The following is a 23,752-nucleotide window of genomic DNA, read 5'->3' as shown; positions in this document are numbered from 1 at the left end:
CAAGGATAACTGGTTATTGCATCGAGGTTTTAATTATGATTTTAATTATACTATACAGTGTAGTTGTGAACAGATAATTTTATAGAATAAAATATATAAAGATTAAACAAAAAACTTATACAAAATTCTATTAAATGCGCAGATGCTAAAATAAGGATTTCAAAAGTTTTTCAACTTTTATATATTTTTAAAATATTGTAATCTTTATCGGAAATGCAGTTATATTCTAAAAAAGAGAGAAGCGTACTTACAAATTTACAATCTCTCTTTTCGCAAAGAGTTTTACATCTCCTTACCAATCTAGCGATGTGATGTCGATATATTTTATTCACTGAGATAAAAATTTTCAAGGAACGATGTAATGTCATAAAGATACTTGAATAATTGAAATCAGACAGACCGGCCGGGAGTTTCGAGTCTACGATATTAATGTAGAGCACTTAGACTTCGCTGATGACATCGGACACGCACAGAGATCCATCGAGATACTTGGCGACCTTGTGGAACTTAAAAGTCACCGTGAATTCGGCGTCGCATCGTCGTCTAAAGAGCTTCCCGTCCCTGCTTATTTAAATTTTCATAGTCCTAACTGCAGTAAAAATACTTTTTTATTAACGGCTCAACTCTTGAAGATATGTACCCGATCTCTTTGGATCGATACCGCCCGAGTACATATTTACGAGCGTAATGCTGAATTATTGCGAGATTCGTTTAAAAGTCAGTTACTAGCTTAAGTCGCTGCGCGACGACGCGACGGTCTGATAAAAATAATTTACGAAAACAATTAAGGAAAGAAAACTTTACGTCATGATAATTATTGCGCGATAATTGACGTCGATATTGATTAAGTCTAGAGATAAAGTTATACAAAATAATCTATAATTATCAATTATATATATAAAATTACAAATATAATAATAATAATTTACAATATATATTTTAATATTAATATTGAAAATTATACATACAAATATAAAATTAAAATATCTCGTGTTATTAACCTATCTTCTGATGCGTATTAATATTTTACCATCAGAATAAAATGGTACTTTCGTAATTATTTGAAATTTAAATTATTAATCACGTGATAAAATCCTTCATAAAGTTGCATTTCGTAATTAAAGTGCATAAAGCAATTAAATAGAAATGAACGCCGAATGCAATTTCTTCGATAGTTCATCTGTAATCAAAAGTCGCGCGTATACATTTGCTTCAAAGTGATTCAATCTTAATCTAAAAAAAAAAAAAAACCATATCATATTAGAAGAGGTCTCTCGGTCCAACTCTAACGAACCCTTCGAAAGGTTCTCCGTATCTTTTCTATCTCTTTTTTTTTTAATAGACGATGGAGAACTACGCACGGTTACGCGATTAGGGCGACCCTTCTGTACGCTTCGGCGATCACGTACGTACAGCGGTAGTCCTGCTTAATCTCGCGGGGATAAATAAGAAATCGAGTGCGGAAGATGAGAACAGGTCGCGAACAAGGGATCGACAACGTGTCTCGCCTCGCCTCTTCTCGTCCTCGAGCGAAACGAGCGTCACGTTTCCGCGTCTCGACCGTCCCGGGAATTCGGACCATTACCAGCCGGAGATAGCGCATGGACCGCGAAAAAGGACGCTGGATTTACGGACTACGACCTCGCAGATGGCTGCCCTTTTTTTCCCCCTTATTCGCTTTCGGCTGGACGACCTGCCGTGGACAGAACTGAGCGGAAATACGCGTTTCTCTTGTTTTTATTATTGTCGTTGCATGTATGTACACATGTTGGATTACCGCTTGCAGGAACTATGTAAATGGACTGAGTGAATCCTGTTAATTTATAAGCTTGACTTGGGGACGCGTAGTATAACATAATTGAAAATTATTAGGAATGTATTTCATTTTCGTTTTGATGATTTTCTCTAAAATTGTTGTAAGATAGTAAGTGGCGGATAATTTTCCATTCGTGTATTTATGAACAAAAATTGCAGAAAAATTCTTTCATCAATTCATTTTTTAATTCTTCCGTAATTTACAGATATTTCTCGAAAGCCGTGTTTCTGATTAAATTATCATTAAGCTACTGCTTAATTAACAATTCTTAATCAAGAGTTTTTTGTATTATATAATAGTTTATCGTTCAGAATAACTCAATAATTTTAAATAAGGATACAAAGAGTTTTATAATTAAACGCGAAAGCGGGAAAGTTTAACTCGGATATGTAATTTATATCGCCATGCGCGATAGAGATAATAAAGCGTGGAAATTTTACCAACATCTGGTAGAATCCTTTAAATCCGTGTGAAACATTTTGAAGAGCACGAGCTTATGTGATGCTGGCATTTAATGAGATACATTTTTCGTCGTTACATATATGTGTACCATTGTCACAACACGTACACGGCGTAGTCGTCAATTCTCTCCGCAACTAACTTTTAAGCTCAAAAGCCGTAGTATACTTTTTTCAAGGAGGGTTAAAAGAGCGAAACTTTTATACTGTGAGATCATTATTGCATTATTGTCAACGAGTGAGCAGAATATGTAGACTTATATTTTTGTCTAGAACTCAATGGCTTCCCGTAACGTAGCTTGCATTAAATTCTTATGAAAAATTATGTGGAATTATTTGTAACACTCTATTTTTAAGACTGCATTCTCTGATCGGTTTAAAAGGGATTTTACCTTTGAAAAAATTCAATCGGATATTAATATATAATAAATATCTCTCTTTAGGATTATTTTTTATAAAACTTAAATTTCTCTGAAAATAAGCATTAATTTGAAATTAACTAAAGTAAATATAAGCTTCGTTATTAATTACTCTTTGATTGACCTTTAATTTACTAAAATATTTTTCGTCTTTAAAGTTATACAATTTTATATTATTGCTTGGTTTAGATATTTTTGCGAAGAAAATTTCGACTCGTATTTTGTCAAGAATTATGTTTTCAAATTTTGTTCTTTACGAAATAAAAATCCTGCAACAATAGAAATGGATAGTCGAATAATGATATACAAAAAATGTATTATTGCTAATCGCGTTCGTGTAAAATACCAGTCGAGATTTTTTATTGGATCCTTCCTTTTCCCATTCCCCCTGAAACAGACGATCCTAATAGTAACAATATTCTCGAAGCACCTCTTTCGTGTGCGACACTCAATGCTTCTTTTTCTTTCCTCTAATCCGAGTTACACCCACGACCATCTTTCTTCCCAATAGCACCGCCGGCTGTAATTTGTGGAGGACAAGAACTTCGCAGAGAGGCATTGAACAACTTTTATAATGTTTTTTTGCGCTTCGTAAACTGGTGTGATACTTTACCTTCTTCTTATATTACCACTTTTCTGAAGATTATATGAGTGCGCAAAAAGGTAAGCAAAGAATTATCTTTCCTGACGTAGTTTCCGACATGTGATGTTAGTGGACAAATACTCTAAAAAATGTTAAAAAATATATATTTTTAAAATATCTAATTTATAAAATAATAATAGAATACAAATAATATATAAAAAAAGCTAGAAAACAGTTTCTTATATAAAGCTTTGCATCTCAGATAATAATCCTAGTATATAGTTTTACATGTTTATTAAATTAATTTTTGTTTAAAGCCCGTATTTTCTTCCAACTTTTCTGTACATTCAAGTGATGTACAAGCTATTACACAGACATTACGACGAAAATGTCAGGACATCTCTCACTCGCGACTTTATCTAAACAGAAAAGCGCCATTGGCGATAGAGGCAACATGTCGTGACAGTCGTATTTTGTATCGACAAAACGACGAGCAAAAGAAGACGGAAATCGATTAGCCCTAAGCGCGAACGCGCAACGTCCTTCCTCCAATCTCCAAATCGAATCAAGCGTCGTGCTTGAACGAACTTACGGCAAAGGCGATATAAAATAACGCCCGAAGGGGAAAAATGATCCCGTGCCGCAGCCGCGACGGCTAATTGCATTCGTTAAAGAGGCCCGCCCAGACCGCATTGGTGCTTTCTCCCGTTGGGGCACACAAGCTCAATCTTCTTCTCTCTCTCTCTCGTACCACTCTCGTCGCCCCTTGCTTCTTTTTTTCTTCCATCCCCCGCGGACCAAGCTCTCCACCGGTCTTTTCCTCCGTCGTTCGACCACTCGTCGCAATTTGCGCAACGGCGGGAGGACTTCCTGAAAGGACGTTGCGAAAGTTTCGGATCAAATGAGTGAAAAACGGGAGGAAAAGGAGGGGAAAAACGGGAGGAGACCAGCATGATGAATTATGGACATCATTGCGCGGGATCTTTTGATCTCTTCCCTCGGAATCTCAATTTTGTTTAATCTTTCGATGTTATTATTTCTTGAGAAATTAATATTTAAAAAATATATAAAATAAATATTATGTTAAAAAACAAATAATATACATGATGCTTTTCTCCGTAATATCTCTTTTATCTTAATTCATCGACAGGGGAAAACAAAGAGGTCGGATGGGTCGCCCAAGTATGGCACGTCATGTGGGCGTTTTCGTTGCATTTTATTGATCCGATACAGAGTCTTGAATGATACAATCGGCAAATTCATCGGCGGTACAATCGATATAGTTATATATATATATATATGTATATATACAGTTATATACATGCGGCGCCAATAGACGCGCGCGCAGCAGCAAACGCAATACCCGGCGCGGAATAACGCTTCCGGGTTATCGTTACATCGGAATATAACGAAAAAATCGAGCGTCCGGTATTCCCCACCGTCGAGATACAAAGTCGTAAAAAAGGACGAGGGGCGAAATCGTAGACGCGAAATGCGGGAGAGAAAAGAAGGGAAAATGGGACAATGGAAAAAGGGTAAACAAACAGAGAGGAGAGAGATGTCGATCAGGGGGTCTCTATCGAAGACTAGAAAATGTATACTCGATTCGTATTATTCGTGTTATTGTACACTAAAGCCGCGGCAACACTGTGCTTTATTACTTCTTACCTGTCTATACGCTTTTAATGGAGCTTAACGCCTACAAAACGCGATTACACTTATACGTGTGCGTCGATATGGATAATGGGTGATAGGACGAACGAGCGATCTCTGTGTGTCGATCGCGCGAATAGGATGAGGAACCGTTCGGTCAGCATATTCCTCGGGGAGATCCCGATTCCTCATCCTGTGTAGGATAATTATCTTACTGTGATCGATTAGCCTCCGTCTTCTCGGTCGTCGATCGCGTGTCTCGTCGACACTCGTCCAAAGGTTCAATATTCGTGGAATTTTTACGTGCTCATTAATCGTTTAGCATCGAATTAAGCTGAGAGTCTGAATTCTGTTTCCATCGAATTCAATTTCAACGGATAAAGATAATTGTCGCGCCCTCTTTCTTAAGTATTTAGCGTAAAAGAATGTTATTTTATATAGAGTGACATTTTTCCCTCGCGTAAAATTAAATGATTTCATTATAAAAGATATAAAAATTGTGATATAAAATTGTGATATAAAAATTTTGTTGACAAACATTTTCTTATATAGATACCTTTTACGCCATACGATGATCACATGAGGCGAATGATGAGTTCTTCAAGAGTTTAACTAGATGGTTCGACGCTGTACGACGGCAGGTGATGAAAGAGTTAATTACGCGATCGACAAAAAATGCGGCGGATGTCGCCCGGTGGGATCAATCGTCGAGTTTCTTTACTTACTTGATGCAAGCCGCGGAGAAGACTACTCGACGTCCTTCTCGATACCTTCTGTCAGCCCTCAAGATACTCTTTACGCACCCTAGAGTCTCGATTTTACTCCCCGAAGTAAAAAGTTCCAAGAGAATCGCCGTGTTTCATCGTGAAAGGCCGGTGAGAGAGACGATACTCACGTTTCTTCCTCTATTGACAAATTTCGCAAAGAGACTCCTCACTTATTCGGGGTGGACTTTCGACTCTCTCTCTCTCTCTCTCTCTCTCTCTCTCTCTCTCTCTCTCTCTCTCTCTCTCTCTCTCTCTCTCTCTCTCTCGACGTGATTTGTCGAACCGACCGATTGATCGTTCCTACTCAAACACGGTCCTCGACGAAAGTTTGTCAGCAACGATACTTGGCTATTTGCTAATGGACGTTTCCTTGCTTCCAAGGATCAACTCTTTCAGTTTAAGTATCCAGCAATTTCTCCGACCAATACATACATTTCTAGATTGTAGTCGATTGTATAGCGCATCAAACTCTGAAAAGTGCGTTAAGTCTTCGTAATCTTCCGAGATGAACGAAGAACCGTGTTCGGGAAATGTGTAGGAAAAAATATTTTCTTTGCTTCGCTTTTGTATAGCGCGCGCTATAAATAGAAAATGTACCGATCTTGAACGGAGGGAGCTTTAGCTCGGCTCTCTTGACCTCCTGACGGGAGGTATTATTTATGGATTGCGTGACGTGTGTGCGTAAATTACTTCAGTCTCATTAAGTCTTCAAAATAAAGTGGATTCTCACTCTTCGAGTGATTTTACCCTATGTTATATATATATATATTTTAAATGTCTGCGTTCTCGATTGAAATATTATCTCGATGGTTTCTGGTTTAGTGCGATTATTGATCGTGCGAACGAAACGGAAAAATAGTCCCGTTTTCCAACTAAAGTCTCGAAGTTTTAGTTTCTCGAAAACTGGATCCAAAATGCTCCACGCGCTACCCTCGCTCAAATCTTCTCGCCGAAGTTTCCGGACCTGTTGAATTGTCATTTCTCATGGATCCCGCTTATATTCAGAGTAACGCGAGTAACGCGAGACGAATCCTACTCGGATTAACACTCTCAATAAGACAATACACTTCTGTATTCTGAATTGTACACGTAAAAGATCAAAAACTCTTATTTCTAATAAATCGGATATGACATAAAATGTACTCGCTGTACTCGCAAAATACATTGTCGAATAATTGCAAAATATCGCCAAATATTCGGAGGGAATATTGCGTGCCCTGAGAGTCCCCAGAAAATCGAACCGCTTTCGTGCCGCCGCACAGTTTGGCGTAAAAGTCAAAGTTCACGTCGATATCGCGGAGACATTTCGAGGCGATTTCAGACACGTCGAACCGAGCTAGATGATAAAAAAACCGAGACTACGAACAATCATATTAGGCATTCTCAGAGCGATCTCTTCATCAATTAACATCGACCGGGCTCTCCTCAACAATCTTTTCCAGCAGCTGGCCCGACTCGAAGTCCCTGCATCTGTCACTGACACAAACGGTCGAGCCTAAGGACGAACCGATCTCCTGCGGCAGGCCTTTCTTCAGGACATTGAGATACCCCTAGCTCTGAACCATATCGCTAACATACTCCTCGTGGAGCGCGAGCAAATGACGCGGTACATCCAGGGCGGTGTGAAGGGTTACGGTGACGCCTCGGTTCAGACTTATCGCCGGATAAAAGACGCCGTAGAGATCGCGGAACGCGACACCGCCCTGCGGCTGATCGTTGACGAAGAAGCGCAATGTATGCGTGGTATCCAGGTCGAGGAGAACACCGACGGTCGAGCCCTGCTGGACGCCACCCTCGGTGCGTTGCGCGTGACCGCCACCGTGCATGAACCACGACCGTTGTCGGTCTATGTACATGCTCCAGCCCTTGTCGTCCTTACCTGTAAACAGACGATTCGGGAAATTGCGCGAGCTGACCTGCAACTTCGAGGAAAGCAGGAGGAATTGAATTTCATTATCACGTAAATGACAGAATAAGTTATGTTAGAATGTTAGACACAAAGACATGCAAAATGCGTAGAAGTATGTTTGAAATTAAAATGTTTACATAAATTATTTTTCTCCTACTAAGTTATAAATGAAAATTGAGCCAATCTTTAGCTTGGAGCAAAAGAGGAGAAAAATTCAGTTTCATTATCACGTAAATGAATAAATACTACAATGTTAAGAACAAAGATGGATAGAATGTGAAAAAAAATTTTAAATAAAATTTAATATGTATTTTAAATAAAGAATTTTTACACAAATTATTTTTCTCTCTTACTGAATTATAAATCTGTTAATATGAAGTAATATTCATATCAATATTTATCTGTATGTTAATCGAAATTCCATGGAAAATATGTAGGTGATTTTACGAAACCGAAATAAATATTGTAAATATTTTTCTTTAGACACAAAGAGACTTTGCGTAATCAGTTGAAATAATTATTTCTCTCGCGTTATGCAATAAAATATGATGCTTTGAAAGAGAATTATTTAAATTTTGTAATAGCAATAATAATAATAATTTCCTATAAATATATTTATATTATATTTTTCTACTCGTTCGAAATAATTCAAATACATCAAGCAAATCATTATTATTGATATATACAAACGTGAGATATATCGTACATTTCCTATTCCATACATTTTCGTTAAGTTTATTAGGCTAAGCGCGGTTCTTTGGGTTTCATCAGTTCTAAGAGCATTGACCTGGTTTCTACATGTCCAAGGATTAAAGTATCCTTCTCTTTTATTAGTATGTTACACGCAATCGCGCGCTTTTTGCTCTCGATCGAATCTCTCGGTCAACGCTTTCTTTCAAGCAGAACGATATAGGTATAAAAAAAATAAAAGGAGAGAGAAATACAAGGAAAACATGGTACATACGTCTTTCGCTACCAAATTTCCGAACAAATCAAGGAATCTCCGGGGTGTACACATGAATATTTCATTGGCGCTGGATAAACGGCACGACCTTCCTCTCCTTTTTCAGAGAGAAAGACCGAAGAACAGAGAGGAGGAGGAGGAGGAGGAGGAGGAGGAGGAGGAGAGAGAGAGAGAGAGAGAGAGAGAGAGAGAGAGAGAGAGAGAAAGAGAGAGAGAGAAAGAAAGAGAGCAACGTTGGAGCAACTTACCTAGCATCTGATCGCGCGATACGTCAGCCCGAGCGATGCCGAAGGCCGGATCGGTGTCACTGTGATATCGATCGATAGTCAGCTCCCAGTAGTGGACCCCTCGCGAGAAACCGACGCTCGAGAGGACGACGCGGTGCTCGTAGCCTTCGCAGGACGCGCTCATCGCGTCCTCCGATATGGACACTTCCTGCGGTATGCCGGACGCGCCGGTGGCCCACGAAAACCACGCCACTGCGAGACCAGAGAGGATGTAGCTGCGATTAATATTCCGCGGATACGGATCCGCAAGCGTGCTTAACGAACTGCACGCTTGGCGTTACACGAGCGCCGGGTATCGAAGTGCCGGGTTATTGGGAATTCGACATCACCGCTGCACTCGATGTTAATAACGACGTGACGGGATTGTGGAATCTTAATGGGAAACGAGGAACGATGTGGAGGAGGAAAACCTGGATTTTCTATGCCGCTAAATAATTTAAGAATTTGATACGTCGAAGGTCGACGTGACGCGATTACGAAATCTAAAGTGGAAAGGGGAGACATTTTATATTTTATATTTACGTAACGTGTTAAATCTTTTAAGATTTTTTTATAGAATTTGTTATAACGCGTATGAGATTGTCAAAATTTCATATTTAACTTTCACCCAGCGAGTATTACAAGTTACTAATTCAAAGATGTAAGAAAAAAATGAATTTCTTATTTTCCCCAACAATTTTATTACGTAATTAATATCTCATCTAGAGAGAAAAATATATGCTATAGGTATAATCAGCGCAAAAATAGATCCGGTTTTGATGAAAAACTATTCCAAAATAATGCAATCTAAAAATTCTAATTTGAATAACAAATGAGTATTCAATATTCGCGCTATTAATCGATTTCACCATTCAAAATTAAAAGATAATCTAAAATCTATATAAATAGCATCTAATTTTCCTAAAAAATTCAAATACTTGTGTAATAGACTTGCAATAATAATAAAATCAAACGAAATTTCTCGAGAATCCGTATCCGAAACATGCGAAGATAAAAATGCGAGTCATTTGTAATTGTCGCCCGCATTATTCCGCAAGCGTCACACGGCGGGTATTCTATCGCGGGTCGTTTCTGTGCGTTCGCCGTCCATCTCATCGATCACGCGATCGTGCCGCGAAAAAAAAAAAAAAGAGGAACACGCGCGGTTGGAAAATCGACGTCGCTTACGACCGTCCGTCTTCCACGCGACACCGATGCCGGTTTTCCAGCCGAGGCCTCCGCGCATTTGGCCCAGGAAACCGTGAAAAAAAAAAAAAAAAAAAAAAAAAAAAGAAGAAATGTAGAATCTCACCCTCCGCGGTCTGAAGGCCGATCAGTTCCGAGTACTCGCCCTCGCCGGCGCTGTTAAAGGCCCGCACCCTGGCATTATAGAGCGAGTTGAAGTGCAGTCCATCCACAGTGCAGATAGTTTCGCGGCCGCAGTACACTTCCTGCGAATCAGATTTCAAATGAACATTCGTGAATTTGCGGCTTGCAACTGGATTCGAATAATTTATGCCGTTACTTGAGAGAAGGAATAATGTTTTGGCGAGAATAATTAATTACTTTAAAAATAATATTATTTCAAAATTCTTACTTTTCAAGAAACGCAAAATATAATTTATACATGTGTGTATATATAATACAATGTGAAAATATATGAAATTTTAAAATAAAAAAATTGTCTTTGCGCATAAATGTGTGTATGAAACATGTTAAATATAATAAAATAGTGATATTAAATTAGAAATATGTGCTTAAAAATATATAAAAATAAATTATTTAGAAATATGATAAGAAATATCAAGATTGACTTTTATATATCGAATAATGATTAAAACAGGTCGAAATGTTCTATTCTATGGTAAACGAGCATTGTATAGTTGCGATGATAGATCAACGAGAACAAGCAGAGTTTACCTGTCATCCAAATTTCAATAAATAAATGTTCTTAAAAGAAATGTCAAGCTCGCATCGATTGCACAAGCCATTGATAAACAAGCCAAGATATGTTATCAGATTTACGCCGAAAAAAAAAAGGTTTTACTAGGGAAATATACGATTCAAACGCAATTCTCTTTCGATTAGATATTTTTTTCTTCTTGACACCGTTAATACAATTTTGTTTATTCCTTTTTTATATAGATATGTCTAAAAATATAACAAAAATACAGAGAAACAATAATTATAAAAATTATTAAAAATTTGAAAATTACTAAACATCTCTACTATAATATTGTACAAGGGATTTAATTATAATACCTTGATATATACACTAAATATAATATAATAGAGAAATTAAAATAAAAATGTAGATATAGAGCATGTGAAAAAAGTTATAAATCTTTCTCAAGAATAAAAAAGCAGACTTATATATCTTGCACATATTCATTAAATAAAATAACGCATAAAACATAAATGAAATTAATCCTAGAGAAGATTAGTATAAATCTGCCGGTGAACTCGAGCCTTATCCGTCAAAGGAGATTCCCGCCGCAAGCTTGAAGGACGATCCCGCAGGAACGTAGGACCGACGGTGAAGTGAACTACGAGAAAACGGAAACCAGAGACCGGGAAACCCGAGGCGTTGTACTTGCACGCGAACGAGCTCGATTTAAATATTAAAAGAAGAGGGATGAGAGGAGAGGGTCGTGCGATCCCGATGGCCATCAGGAGGACTGGCGACACCAGTTGGGCAAGGATAGGCAGAGGAAGAACGAGGAGAGCGCCGGCAACGAGGACGATTTATATTCGCGGTATCGCTCCGTTCGTTAACGAACACCGGGTATCGCCAACGCCGCCGGGTGCATTATTAACAAAGCATGAAAATTTAGACACGCGATTTACAAGCCCTACCTGAAGTTTGTGCGAACGATATTCATATATATATTTGACATGCGATGAGGCCAATGTACGTACAGTCGATTTTGCTGCGGATTTAATACATACGTTATGTTCCTCTACGCGGATCATTTCGAGAATGAAAGCTTTACGAAAATCTGAGGATCAGTGTAATCTCGCAGATAAAACTGTTTTAATATTATAACATTACAAATGTGTAATTTAGCTTGACTGAACCTATTGCGAAATTTATACATATATTATAAAATTAATATACATCTGATATTGATAAAATAAAAAAGTATAATTATTCTCTCGATTAAAATTAGTCCGTTTTATTTAAATCTATCATTTTCACGTAGCGTGTAAATATTTACAAGAATTAAATTAATGATATTTAAAACCAACTTCGTACGAGAAAGACTAATCTTTATAATGTATCAATTAACCTTTCCACTTTGTTCAATTTTTTTCCTTTTGCAATGGTGGAAGACAAAACTCCATAAAACTCTGCGTCCATCGATAGAATGCCTCACATTAATATCGTGGATTATGTTGCAGTTCGACGGTTCGAACTGCCGTCATTTGATAAAAACTTCTAATGAACGAAGCGATATCGCCGCCAGCAATTAATAATTGCCATCGCCCGAAAGGCTCGCTCATTTCTCACGTATAAGCTCGGATATCTTGAAATTGCGGATTTCAATTAACGCCCCTTAAATGCCGAGCATTTCTTTCGGAGAAGAAAAAAATAATGTATTTAAACAAAATTTATATGATTGTAGATGTACTTATACGCGTGAAGGGAGAAAAATTTACGATGTTATTAATTACATGCAATTTCCTTATCATACAGACAATTAGAGATCTTATCGGCCGGTTCTGGATGCTGCGGGTTAATGTAGCGCGTTAAAACTGCCTTCATTCACCGCACTAATTCCCAAATTTTTCAAACTTACGCCATGAATCCGCTCCGCGAGACTGCCTTTTAATCCCCGACTTTTATACCGCGGTTCGGGCGCGCTATTTAGGCTGAGTTATTAGCCGTAATCGTTACCGCGTTTTTTTTTTTTTTTCGGGAGGGTGCCCGTTGCCACCCACGTTTACGATCAATAAAACGCGAAAGACGGCGTTCAGCTGAGCAAAGCCCGATCCAAGAATAAGTGCGACGAACAATCTCGCCAAGCCGGAAATGCACTGCAAACGAATACGTGGTTGAAGAGATCCTTTATTCGCGACTCTCGTAACAAAAATTTCCACGGAAGGTATAAACTTTATAGGCGATTGATATTCGTTTCGCGAGCACGCGAAAGAAATTTCCATCGAAAGGGACTTTATAATCCTGTCTTTTTTTTTTTTTCTGATTCCGCTCCGCGTTTCAGTGTCACATAATATAGCCGATATTATTCTTCCGGGGTAGAATTGAAAGGTAGCTTTTTACGCATTTGAACTCTCTGGTTTTATTAAATGTCCGGGAATCTGCCGGTGAAGTACATTTCAATGTGATTGCGTGTAGTATAAAGTATCGTATTGTAGCAATAAAATTTGAGGCAAAGTATGTATTATACGATAGTAATAAAATTGTGCGCGTATATATTTCGTAATTCAAGGAAGTAATAACAAGCAGTCTTCTAACACACACATTAAACATAAAACGTCAAGAAAGTTTTCACATCATTTAACAGAATTACAATCAAGGAAATATATGTACAATTATTTAATAAAATTTAGAAAAAAAGATTCTCTAGAAAAAATTAATTTTGTATTTAAATACGCGTTCTAAAAAAAGAAAAAAGAATGATCGAAAGAAAAGGTAGTTTTATCGGGTATAGAAAAACTTACATCTCTTTTCTCTCGGTTTACACCGTCACGTTTAGTTCAACATGTACAAGTGATCTTTTTGAGAATCCTGCCACGTACAATCTTGTCTTTTTTTTTTTTTACTATTTTTGTAGTACGAGCAACTTTCTTTCAGAACGCAAGGAAACTCCATCCTTACTTTTCGAGAAGTGAAACAAGTGGACACTTTCGCAGCACTTCCAATAAAACTAGTATTTTATTACAATTTCAATAGTTTTTTATATTAAATTTAATTTACATCACGAATCTCTATGTTAAACGGATAAGGATCGATTCGTCATTCTAAAAAATAAAAAAAAAACAAAGGAAAAAATTGTGATAAAATTGATAAAAAATATTCACCGATTACAAGTGTAATAAAACTAACACTTTGAAAATTCCCGTGGGAAAAATAACAAACGTCAAATATTATTTAACGCCAGCCGGTCGCCGCGTATCATCTCGTCCGAGCCGGAACAATTCTACGGAAAATATCGTGAGAACGTTGAAGTGTCCCATTGTTGGACAAAGCCGTATCACCGTCATCGTCGACGGGATGACACGACCGAAGGAGAGCATTCGGCAAAGAAAGAAACGCCGAAGCCGGACGTCCGTCGCGTCGACAAAGAAACGAACGAGAAACGCGATGAAGGATCCCAACGCGTAAAGTGTCATCGAGAAATTCGCGGGGCCGAAATCTCAAGAGAGAGAGAGATTCGAGCCGGGCGTCTCCGATGCCACCGGGTTCTACGACAAAACGCGGAGTACAATTTCTTGAGGATATAGGCGGATGTGTTTACTCACCCTGAACTCCCCGCCGCAGCCGTCGTCCAACTCCAAGAGGTATCCCTCGATAGCGGGGCCTCTCTGTCCGGCACAGCCTATAATTCCATGCCCAGGTGGCGGCTGCCAGGCAACGGTGACGCTGTTGTTTTCGGCACTACACTCTTCAGGGATCAGTAAAGGCGCTCCGGGTGCTGGAAATACGTACGTCGACGTTTAAGTAGCGCTCCATGTTGCTGTAACTGTGACGGTGTATATGTATGTGTGTAAATGTGGATACGCGAGAGTAAAGTATAATATGCTGGATTTAATAATGTCATTTAATTTCGAGTGGTAACGGAAACTGAAATTAATTCTAATATTCGATATGACTCGATAGAGATTTAGTTATTAAATAAATAGATTTTTCACTTGATTTAAAATCGATTTTTCTTCTTGAACACAGTGTAGAGAACGAAAAATATCACACTAGTAATCGTGTGCTGAAACATAAGTACGAATAAATTCATAAAGAGAATATGATAAAACTTACAAACTAAAGTTGACTCGTAAGAATAAAGTTATAAGCAGATTATAAATGTTGTACCTGTTTAAGAAAAGTTTTCAATCTCGGAATTTCCCACTTTGATGGAACTTTGTACACACTTAGCAAGTTTTCCAAATAAGTAGTAAACATTCCGCATTTTCGAACAAAAGGATTTAGGTAAAACATATTTAACTTTATAAATTTCGAGTCGACAAAGTTCGTTTGCGAGTCACTTTAGGAGCAACGGTAGTTTTATAAATAAGAAAGAAGTTGTAAAAGAAGTCGTATATAAATAAATTAAAATTAAATACATAAGAAATTCGAATAAAATAGATAGAAGAAAAATCTGATAATATATATATATATATATATATATATATATATATATATATATATATATATGTAATATAAATTTGTATATATGTGTATGTGTAAAAGAGAAAATATTCTTTTCCGATTTTCTGCTGTTCGGAAATAAAGAACCATCGTGGAAATAAATGGAACTTTAAAAACTCGATAATTTATCATATTAAATCATTGAACCGAGGATAAGATCGCAAATAGGCGATAAAATAAAGTAAAATACGTTCACGCGGAAATCGTTAAACGGTTCTCATGCGATAGCTTTAACGCTGCCGGCTAATTTAAATATAACATGATCTGAAACCGCGTCGCTTGACTCCAATCCGATTTGCTTCAAAGCCGGATTGCCGGTGATGACCTTCGGCGCCAATAATTTCACAATTTAAACGGGTTTCGAGCTGCCGAATTTACCGCGAGTTTCCCAAACGACGAATGGAACTTGGTCGTTGCCGCGCGACCGCACGATTCCATTCGATGCTGACTGTCTAAGGTAGCCAAAGCCGTGCAAATTACTGCGCCGGCCGCCGCTATCTAGATTTCTGTTCGATAGAAATTTATTGAACTACCGGTGCAGAGCACCATATCTCAATTTGTCAAATCTCAACCGGGATATATATATATATATATAGATATAAGTTTCTCAATAATACCCTAGAATCGAGTTCTTTATATCGCGACATTATAAATTAAAGTTAAATAATAATTTGTTTCTTGTAAAGCCAAGGAGGTAGGCTAAACTAGGGTATGATGGCCATAGGCTGTAATTTTTTCAATAATCGCTACCTAGTGTGCTTTTTTAGTCATTATCAAAGATAATCGATATTTAAAGTAGTTTATGTGCTTACATTATTCGAAATAACGATATTGTGAATCTTATATCATATTTTTACTTTTGACTACCTGCAAAGTTTTTCATTTGTCCATTAAAAACTGTTATAACGTCGAATAAATGACAGTTAAGCTATCGTAATCGACGTTAGACATATTATAAAGATATGTAAATTGTTATATGACCTATAATTTTTTTATTTTCGTTTTCATTATTTTTTTTTCTAAATATTATGGCCATCTTTCCTTAAAAGTTGGGTAAGATGGCCAATGCTTACGTTGTACTATTCTGATAATATAAAATTTCTATTAAATATTTTCCTTTTAATTTCGATAATATTACGTAATTGAAGCTTCAAAAAATAACAAAAATAAAAGTATGTTTTTTGCATTTTAAAAAAACTATGGCCATCTTACCCGAGTTTATCCTATTACGTGAAAAATATGCGTTCTTTTATTGTAACAAAAAAAAAAAAAAAAAAAGGCGATAAAAATATTTTAAATTTTCAATTAAAATAAATATTATATGAATGATACCGTTTCTCTCTCTTTTCGAATAAAATATTTTATTCGCTAAATCTCTAAATTATTGCGCGTGTTGCTTTCGCCATAAGAGAGCAACGATTCGAAACGATTGACGTTGGACTCGAGTAATTCATTATGGACCGCGCGTGCGAATGTTAGCGAGATAAGTCCGCTTTCAAGAGCGTTAACGCGAGCTGCAGGCGGTCCGTCGATGCTTCTACATGCAATTATCTGCCTTTCAGTGGAAACTCGGCGCGGCGCGTCACGACGCGGGTCGTCAACTCGTTGGTTAACTTATGCGGCATGCTAATAAACCGAAAGCATTTCCTCTTGATGCGCGCCGTCCGCATGCGGTTTCGCGCAAACTTATCTCGAAAACACTCTCGACGCGATGAGCTGTCGTCCTTCCTGTCCGTTTTGCTTCTCGATTCCGGATGTGCCGGCAGATATAATCCGATCGGACGCCGCGACCGTGGAGTAAACACGCGGCCGAAAGGGTCAAGGTTTGACAAACACGACGCCGGTTGTCAAAATAAAAGAAACATATCGTGAAAGTTTAACGCGACGAGTTTTTCTTTCTATTGTCGGTTGATACTATTTATAGTTACAAAAAAAAAAAAAAAAATAACAGTCAAGTCAATTATTTGATAGACTCGTGCTGTCTCGCCTCTGTCGTATTATTTTTGAATGACAATTTCATATTCGTCCAATCGAAATCGATTTTTACTCTGTGATAATCTGTAGATATAGAGATAGTATTCTGCTCAATTTAGATTATAAATTGGATTAAAACTCCGTGCTTTCTATAATAAATAAAAAGAACAGATTCATGCGGGAGATCAATGGATTGATTCGAATTGCAATGAAAGTATGTATATATATATACTTTACAACAAAACAAAAAACGGAATTTCAATGGCACATTTCGTATATTGACGCAAACGAACAAATACTGCCTTTGATAATTCTATAGAATAAAAATCATGGAAGCTGCGCTTCCACGCAAAAACTAATCATCTTTCCGATTTCGATGAAATTGTCTCGTGAATTCAATGAAATAGGAAATTTAATATATTTTTTCAACACACGTACGATGTATGAAAAATCACATTTTTCTCTGTACAAAAAATGTAATCTTTTATATGGGAAAATATAATTTCTCACATGGGATTGAAAAATGTAATCTTTATATGGGAAATTGTCGTGATGTGAATAAATTGCGCGTAAAGAGAGAGAGAGAGAGAGGGAGGGAGAGAGTTCAAAGTAATATATTATTATATATTACATATATACATATATAATATGTCGAGATAAGAGAGAATTGACTTAATTTCAAGTACTGGATATTTTATCATAACGCGCGACATAAAAACAGTAAACGGATCAAAACGTCATGTTAACTTATATCTTAAATGTTTAAATTTAAATTTCATGAAATTTCACACGTAAAATTGTCGAGAGTGTAGTTCGAAAAGCACGTTACAAAGTTTATAAACTGTTAATTTTGTTTTACATAAATACACTAGACACACATAAAATACTAGAGATAGTGTTTCGTCCGCTGTAACGTTAAGGAAGGCTTAACTTGTGTATGCATAATTAACTGGCTTCATGCTTGACAGCAAATCGTCATGGAGTTCAACGTATCCTTGGAGAGCCGTTCTACTCTGCAGCACGCTCTAAGATCCCTGCGGTATCTCACGTTATGAAATTAGGCTAATGGCACGAGAGTTACATAACTATGTTCGACGTTGAATCAACGGAGCTTTAATGCAAATTGAGATTGTCTCTCCCTCTCTCTCTCTCTCTCTCTCTCTCTCTTTCTCTCTCTTTCTCTCTATCTCTCCCTCGCTTTCTTGCAAAAAACAATTATTATTTCTTCTTGTTTCTAATTAAATGTCAAACAAACACTGCGAGAAAAACACGTCAATTTTCATTTAAGTAAATTGTGCGGCAAAAAGTTAGTAAAAAAATGATTTAAAAAACAATGCTCGTTTCACGATAACTTAACAACTTTGGCTGATAAAAAATTTCTAGGCAAGAAAATTACCTTGTTCGAGAAAAAAATAGCATATGTCGCGACTTGAAAATCTGATTTTTCGAAGAGTAAACTCGCATAATTTGCGCGGAATACGATAAAGATCGACGAGATAAAAGTCGTTTATGCCGAACAGGGGTAAGAACGTCGCGGGTGGAGAATAAACTCACGCTGTTTCATCGCTTATCGCGATCCAAAAAGTCGTGTAATCCAACGTGGAACCTCGATGGAGCCATTCGAACGGTAAATTCTGCCGTGCCACGTTTCGTCCGCTCTATATCGTCGACATTACTATCGATTATCCCGGATTTCGTCGGATTTTACGTCGGGGCTATCAACGTGCGACATCCCAAAGTAGTACTGTCAGCATCGACGATTATTTCTCACAATGTCATTTTCGAAATATCATACGAACGAGTATATATCTTTAATATGCCCTTAACGCGGTGTAATGAAAAAATTTATTAAAACAATTATTCTAGATATTCAAATATTAATTGAATTTAGCGTCGCATAAAATTTTAAGGTATCGATAACGTTTTACGATCCAATCCAATAACAGTAAAAAATCAGACCGCAAAGAGAGAAGGAGGAGAAAAGAGTTGCACGAAATAACGGAACCGCGGCGTCAATTAAAACCGCCTAAAAAAGCCGTGAGAGACCACGTGAAATATCGATCATTTTACGAGGGTGCGCTCGTAAAAGCGAGAATTAATGGATGGGACAGGTGCACGCGAGTGACTTGAAGATCTCCCTCCCGTTTCCGAGAAAGGACTGGTTCGACAGAGACGTGTGGAAACAACGAGATAAAAAAAAAAAAAAAAACTTTTTCTCTCTCTCTCTCTCTCTCTCTGTTACGGTCGCCCTTTTTACAGTTTTGCAATGGGTCCGACGTGAATCGACACGCCAGCGAAATTTTATGCCCATATCGGAGTGATTTATCGAACAGCGCGAGACGCGTCGCGTCGCGTCGCGCCGGGCCGGGCTGATACCCGATATCCGTATATACTCCATCTCTCTTTCTCTCATTCATTCTGTTCTCTTTGTGAGAAAAACGTGAAAAAAAGGGTACATCGATAAGAGCGATACCCGAGGGGAGAAGAGGGAAGAGAGAGAGGGAAAGCACGAGCGCGCCGATAGCCTGTTAAAATGTATCGCGCGAAAATTATATCTCGCTGATAAAACTTGCCGACAGATGAAAATAAACTTTGCGAAGGATGGACGGCTCTCGACGTCGCGAAAAATGGTCTTCTCGCGAGACTCGACCGTGATCTTGAGAAAGTTCTTTGCCGAAGACGATCTTTCACGCTTCACCGTCGGCGCAGAAGTAACAATCACGTTTGCTTCGACACTCTCGTTCCTCAACACAAGACAACTGATCTCTCGCGTCCGCGAGAGAAGCTTCTAGAATTCTGAAAGTCCTCCGACTATATACTTTTGATTAAAGTTCGATATAATACGATTAATCTTCTTCCTTATGTCGAGTTTGCAATTATGGATGTTTAATATTAATTTCTTTCCTTTTGAGCAACTACGATCAATGAAATGAAAGAGAAGAGAAACTTGACAGTTCGATTTCAGACGCTTATTAATTTCTGTTACTTTTCATTTATAAATATGATAAAAGTACTTTGGTTCTTTAAAAAAAAAAAAAAAAAAAAAAAAAAAAATATTAACACATTCATCTCTTATCACACATAGAAAAAAATTAATTAAACTGTCTTTCTAAAAATATATACAAGCTACTATAAATCATTATTTCAGTCAACATAGGATGATATAAACTCTGAGAGAATGGTTGTTATTAAAAGCGATCGGTGGCGTTGACGATGAAGCGTGATTGCGGTGTCGCATAAATTAATGAGCGAATTAATCTGCCAGCGAGGAGGTAAAATCCCTGTTTACCCGCGTGTTATCTCAACGAGACGTACGTACAGGACATTAACGTCGCATTGTACGGTCATCAGCCTCGTCTGCGACAAGCGTGCGTTTAATTTTCCGCCCGATGTCTGGACCGACTCATCGTTCTCTATTTTCCCTTCATAGCGGGAAACGTAGAGAAACCTCTATCAAATGAATAGAGCAGAAATACTGCACAATACTGCTCGTTGATTCGTCAAACAAGCAAATTTTTTTCATTAGAAGTTTAATGAAAAAAATTACAAGAAATAACACTATCTATCTGTCTGTCTGTCTGTCTGTCCATTTTTCATGACGCTGAGATGATCGTTTTATATTTGTTTTTTACTTTATACATGTGCATTAGCATTACCATAATATTTTACCGAATAATAATTATTCGCGCTTGTAAATTAATGCATCGCGTTATAAAACTAAAGCGGATAAAACGCATGAATTCATGATAAACGGTGATAAACTTTTAGCTCCACCATGCAATCGTTCAGTTTTAAAATCGCGGAAGCAGATAATAATGGGGCTAAAACGGTACTCCGAAAAATTCCGCAATTTTTCGCGTCGTAAAACTCAAATTACCGACGATCAAACGGCGCAATAAAGTCGAAATTTAAGAAAGCGGGGCATATTCTAAAGTCACGTCGATTGCTCGTCTCTTCTGTTCCAAACCATAATGATAAAGAAATCGATCACTTTTAATATTCGTTCAAGCTTTAGATTAAAAGATTTAAAAGATCGAAATCGCAGATTAAAGCGCATGCAAATAACGATAAATAAATTTCGCATTTTTGCTTATCGTTCGCCGTAGCAGCTATAACTGTGTTGAAAAAGTCGATAATTTAATTTCTCCAATTGCAGCTATTCCGGATTTTTAAATCATAGAGTTCAACGCAAAGTAATTTTAAAAATTATTAATACGTTTTATTATTTCTTATTATCTTATTTTCAATAATTATTCATTAATATATATAAATATCTTTATTATTTCTTTATAAAATCTATAACATGAGAATTACAGTTATGAAACATAAGCTCTTCAAATTTCATCTAAGAGAAAAAAAAAAATTCGTTAACAATGTCGGAAATCTATTGCATATATTGTACTTTTTCAATATATTACATTCGTTAAATTCCGGAAATTTTCACCCGAACGATTTCATCGTAAACTTTAGGTAAAATCCTAACAAACTTGAAAGTTTCCGCGGGGCACATTCCTCGCTTTACTATTTGCCAAGCCAGGTTAAGTAAATGAAATTCCGTGTGACTGCCAATCAAGTATCGCAGATTTTAACGAACTGAGACGTGCTGCTCTTTGACGAGTAAACTGCGCGTAATGAAGAAACTTTCTGGTATTACCCACCGTATATACCCGATTTGTATCAAGATCGCTGGAGAATTAAATGTCCTGATAGAGAAACGAGCAAAGTCGCACTTTCCTTCGTAATCATTTATCGAGTTTCATTAAATAGATTTGTATTTCATTAACCTTCCTTCCTTCCTTCCTTCGCGCTCCTTCCAGATGTCTGATTAGAAACCCCGACGTGGTTGCAAATCCATTAAGATATATAACAGGCAAATAGAACGAGCTTACCCGAATCGTCCTTTAATTTTAACCGCAAGCGCTATGACCAATTTTGCCAGTTAATTCCATCGTAAAATCGATAATTTTATTTACCACTCGAGTGAATCGAATCATGTCTGTACCTCTTAACACGATTCCCTCTGCCTTAACACTGTAACGTTATTAAGTTATCCATACGTCCGTAAACACGTTAATCAGACGCGATTAACATTTCCCGACCCGACATCGGGCATCTAAGACCCGGGTATACTATCTATCGAGAGCTCCGCGTATATTCGGCGAACGGTATAAGGAGAGGATGTCTCCTTGTAACGAGTTAATACCTCCAGATCGTTACGGCAGTTACTGCAAAGCCGGTACCTAATTAATCCGCTTTTGAAACGTTTTAGCGTACGGCAAGGCTGACGGCGGCGAGGAGGCACGCTTGAAAGGAGCCGCTCCCGGGGGCTACGTAAAATTATTAAGCGATTCTCCTCTCTCTTTCCCCTCTTCTCCTACCGCCTTCTTGACCCCCGTCTAGACGACTTGGGCGGATAAGATCGACACCTCCTCCATCTTTCTTAAATTACTATATTTTTCTTTCTCTATATTTTTCTTTTCTTTTTCGTTCTGTTCTCGTTATATATATATATATATATTTATAATCGGTGTCTAGTTGCATTTCCCGTGTCTGGGTTTTTCTTTACCTGCTGTCGGAAATCGTTCCTCTCCCTCTGACGCTGCGTCCAACAGTAAAGCGATTTGTAATCGGTGAAGATATTTATATTTACTTACGTACAACACATCGCATGCAAGCACAACGTCGAAACGAAACTCGTTCGAAAATCGTTTCTCACTTTAAATCATCTTTATTTTCGTTTTTTCCCCCACCCGCCCCCCCCCCTCCCCCCCGTTAATCCGAACGATCGTGAAATTTATTACTTCGGATGCGAAAGTTTTCGCGTAAAGTTACATAATCTTCCACGCAATTATTTTCACTCTGATATTTGAAGCTGATCAATAAACGAGAATACACTATAAAATCTATTTTTAAAATAATAGCTAATTTAACCATCTACGTACGTGAATTGTCAATTAATCATTGTGTCAGTTACCGAGGATATACGTAACAAGATAATCGAAGTTTCACTAGCATGTAGAACTCTCGTTTTGCCCATTTGAAAAATAAAACAACTACAACAGCGAACAAGACTCGTACAATGCGCAAAGTTGCGCGATCAGCTCGGTGCTGGAAAGATAAATCGCCCCTACGAAATCCTGGTGTAGTCGTGAAAACGAGGAGTTACGAGTCAATTAAGCGTATACGAAGACGTCTTTCGAACGAGTTTACGTCGCTTTTACTCCCGGTGCTTTATTCGACACGTACATACGCCACGAGAACTATATAGGATTCGACGAACCATAATGAAGAATCTAGTTTCGAGCAACGAACCAGATGAATAAATTTCAAGGAGCCAACGATGTTTCCGTGAATTCTCTCATGACGGAAGGATTCCGTCTAGATGTCTAATTTACCCAATCCACTGGCAATGATTTTCAAAGTTGAGATTAAAAAGATTTTTACAAACTATTTACAAATTATTGTTTTATCAAATAATCTGACTAAAGAAAATATATAATATATATTGAAAATTGTATTTTTTGAAGATTTTTTTTTCTTAAAGACACACATTTTTAA

The 23,752-nt window shown here is 37.5% G+C and overlaps 1 protein-coding gene across 2 annotated transcripts in view; it reads right to left on the bottom strand.

Annotated features, from left to right (window-relative positions):
- Positions 1–4,473: 4,473 nt before the first annotated feature.
- Positions 4,474–23,752, bottom strand: part of Trim9 (E3 ubiquitin-protein ligase Trim9) — a 95,535-nt gene continuing 76,256 nt past the window's right edge. Inside the window, exons 5-9 of one of the 2 annotated variants that reach the window (XM_072901127.1) lie at positions 22,761–22,793; positions 14,320–14,492; positions 10,148–10,286; positions 8,818–9,048; positions 4,474–7,575 (exon numbers count right to left, since the gene is read on the bottom strand). In XM_072901127.1, the coding sequence (XP_072757228.1) occupies positions 7,247–7,575; positions 8,818–9,048; positions 10,148–10,286; positions 14,320–14,492; positions 22,761–22,793 (905 nt within the window). In that variant the 3' untranslated portion in view covers positions 4,474–7,246. The remainder of the gene's footprint in view (positions 7,576–8,817; positions 9,049–10,147; positions 10,287–14,319; positions 14,493–22,760; positions 22,794–23,752) is intronic. The other variant, XM_072901126.1, reaches the window with a different exon arrangement.

This window comes from Anoplolepis gracilipes, chromosome 10 (assembly GCF_047496725.1).
Source record: "Anoplolepis gracilipes chromosome 10, ASM4749672v1, whole genome shotgun sequence".
Taxonomy (NCBI): domain Eukaryota; kingdom Metazoa; phylum Arthropoda; class Insecta; order Hymenoptera; family Formicidae; genus Anoplolepis; species Anoplolepis gracilipes.
The sequence above is the reverse complement of the archived record's forward strand: the minus strand, read 5'-3'. Positions and strand labels throughout refer to the sequence as shown.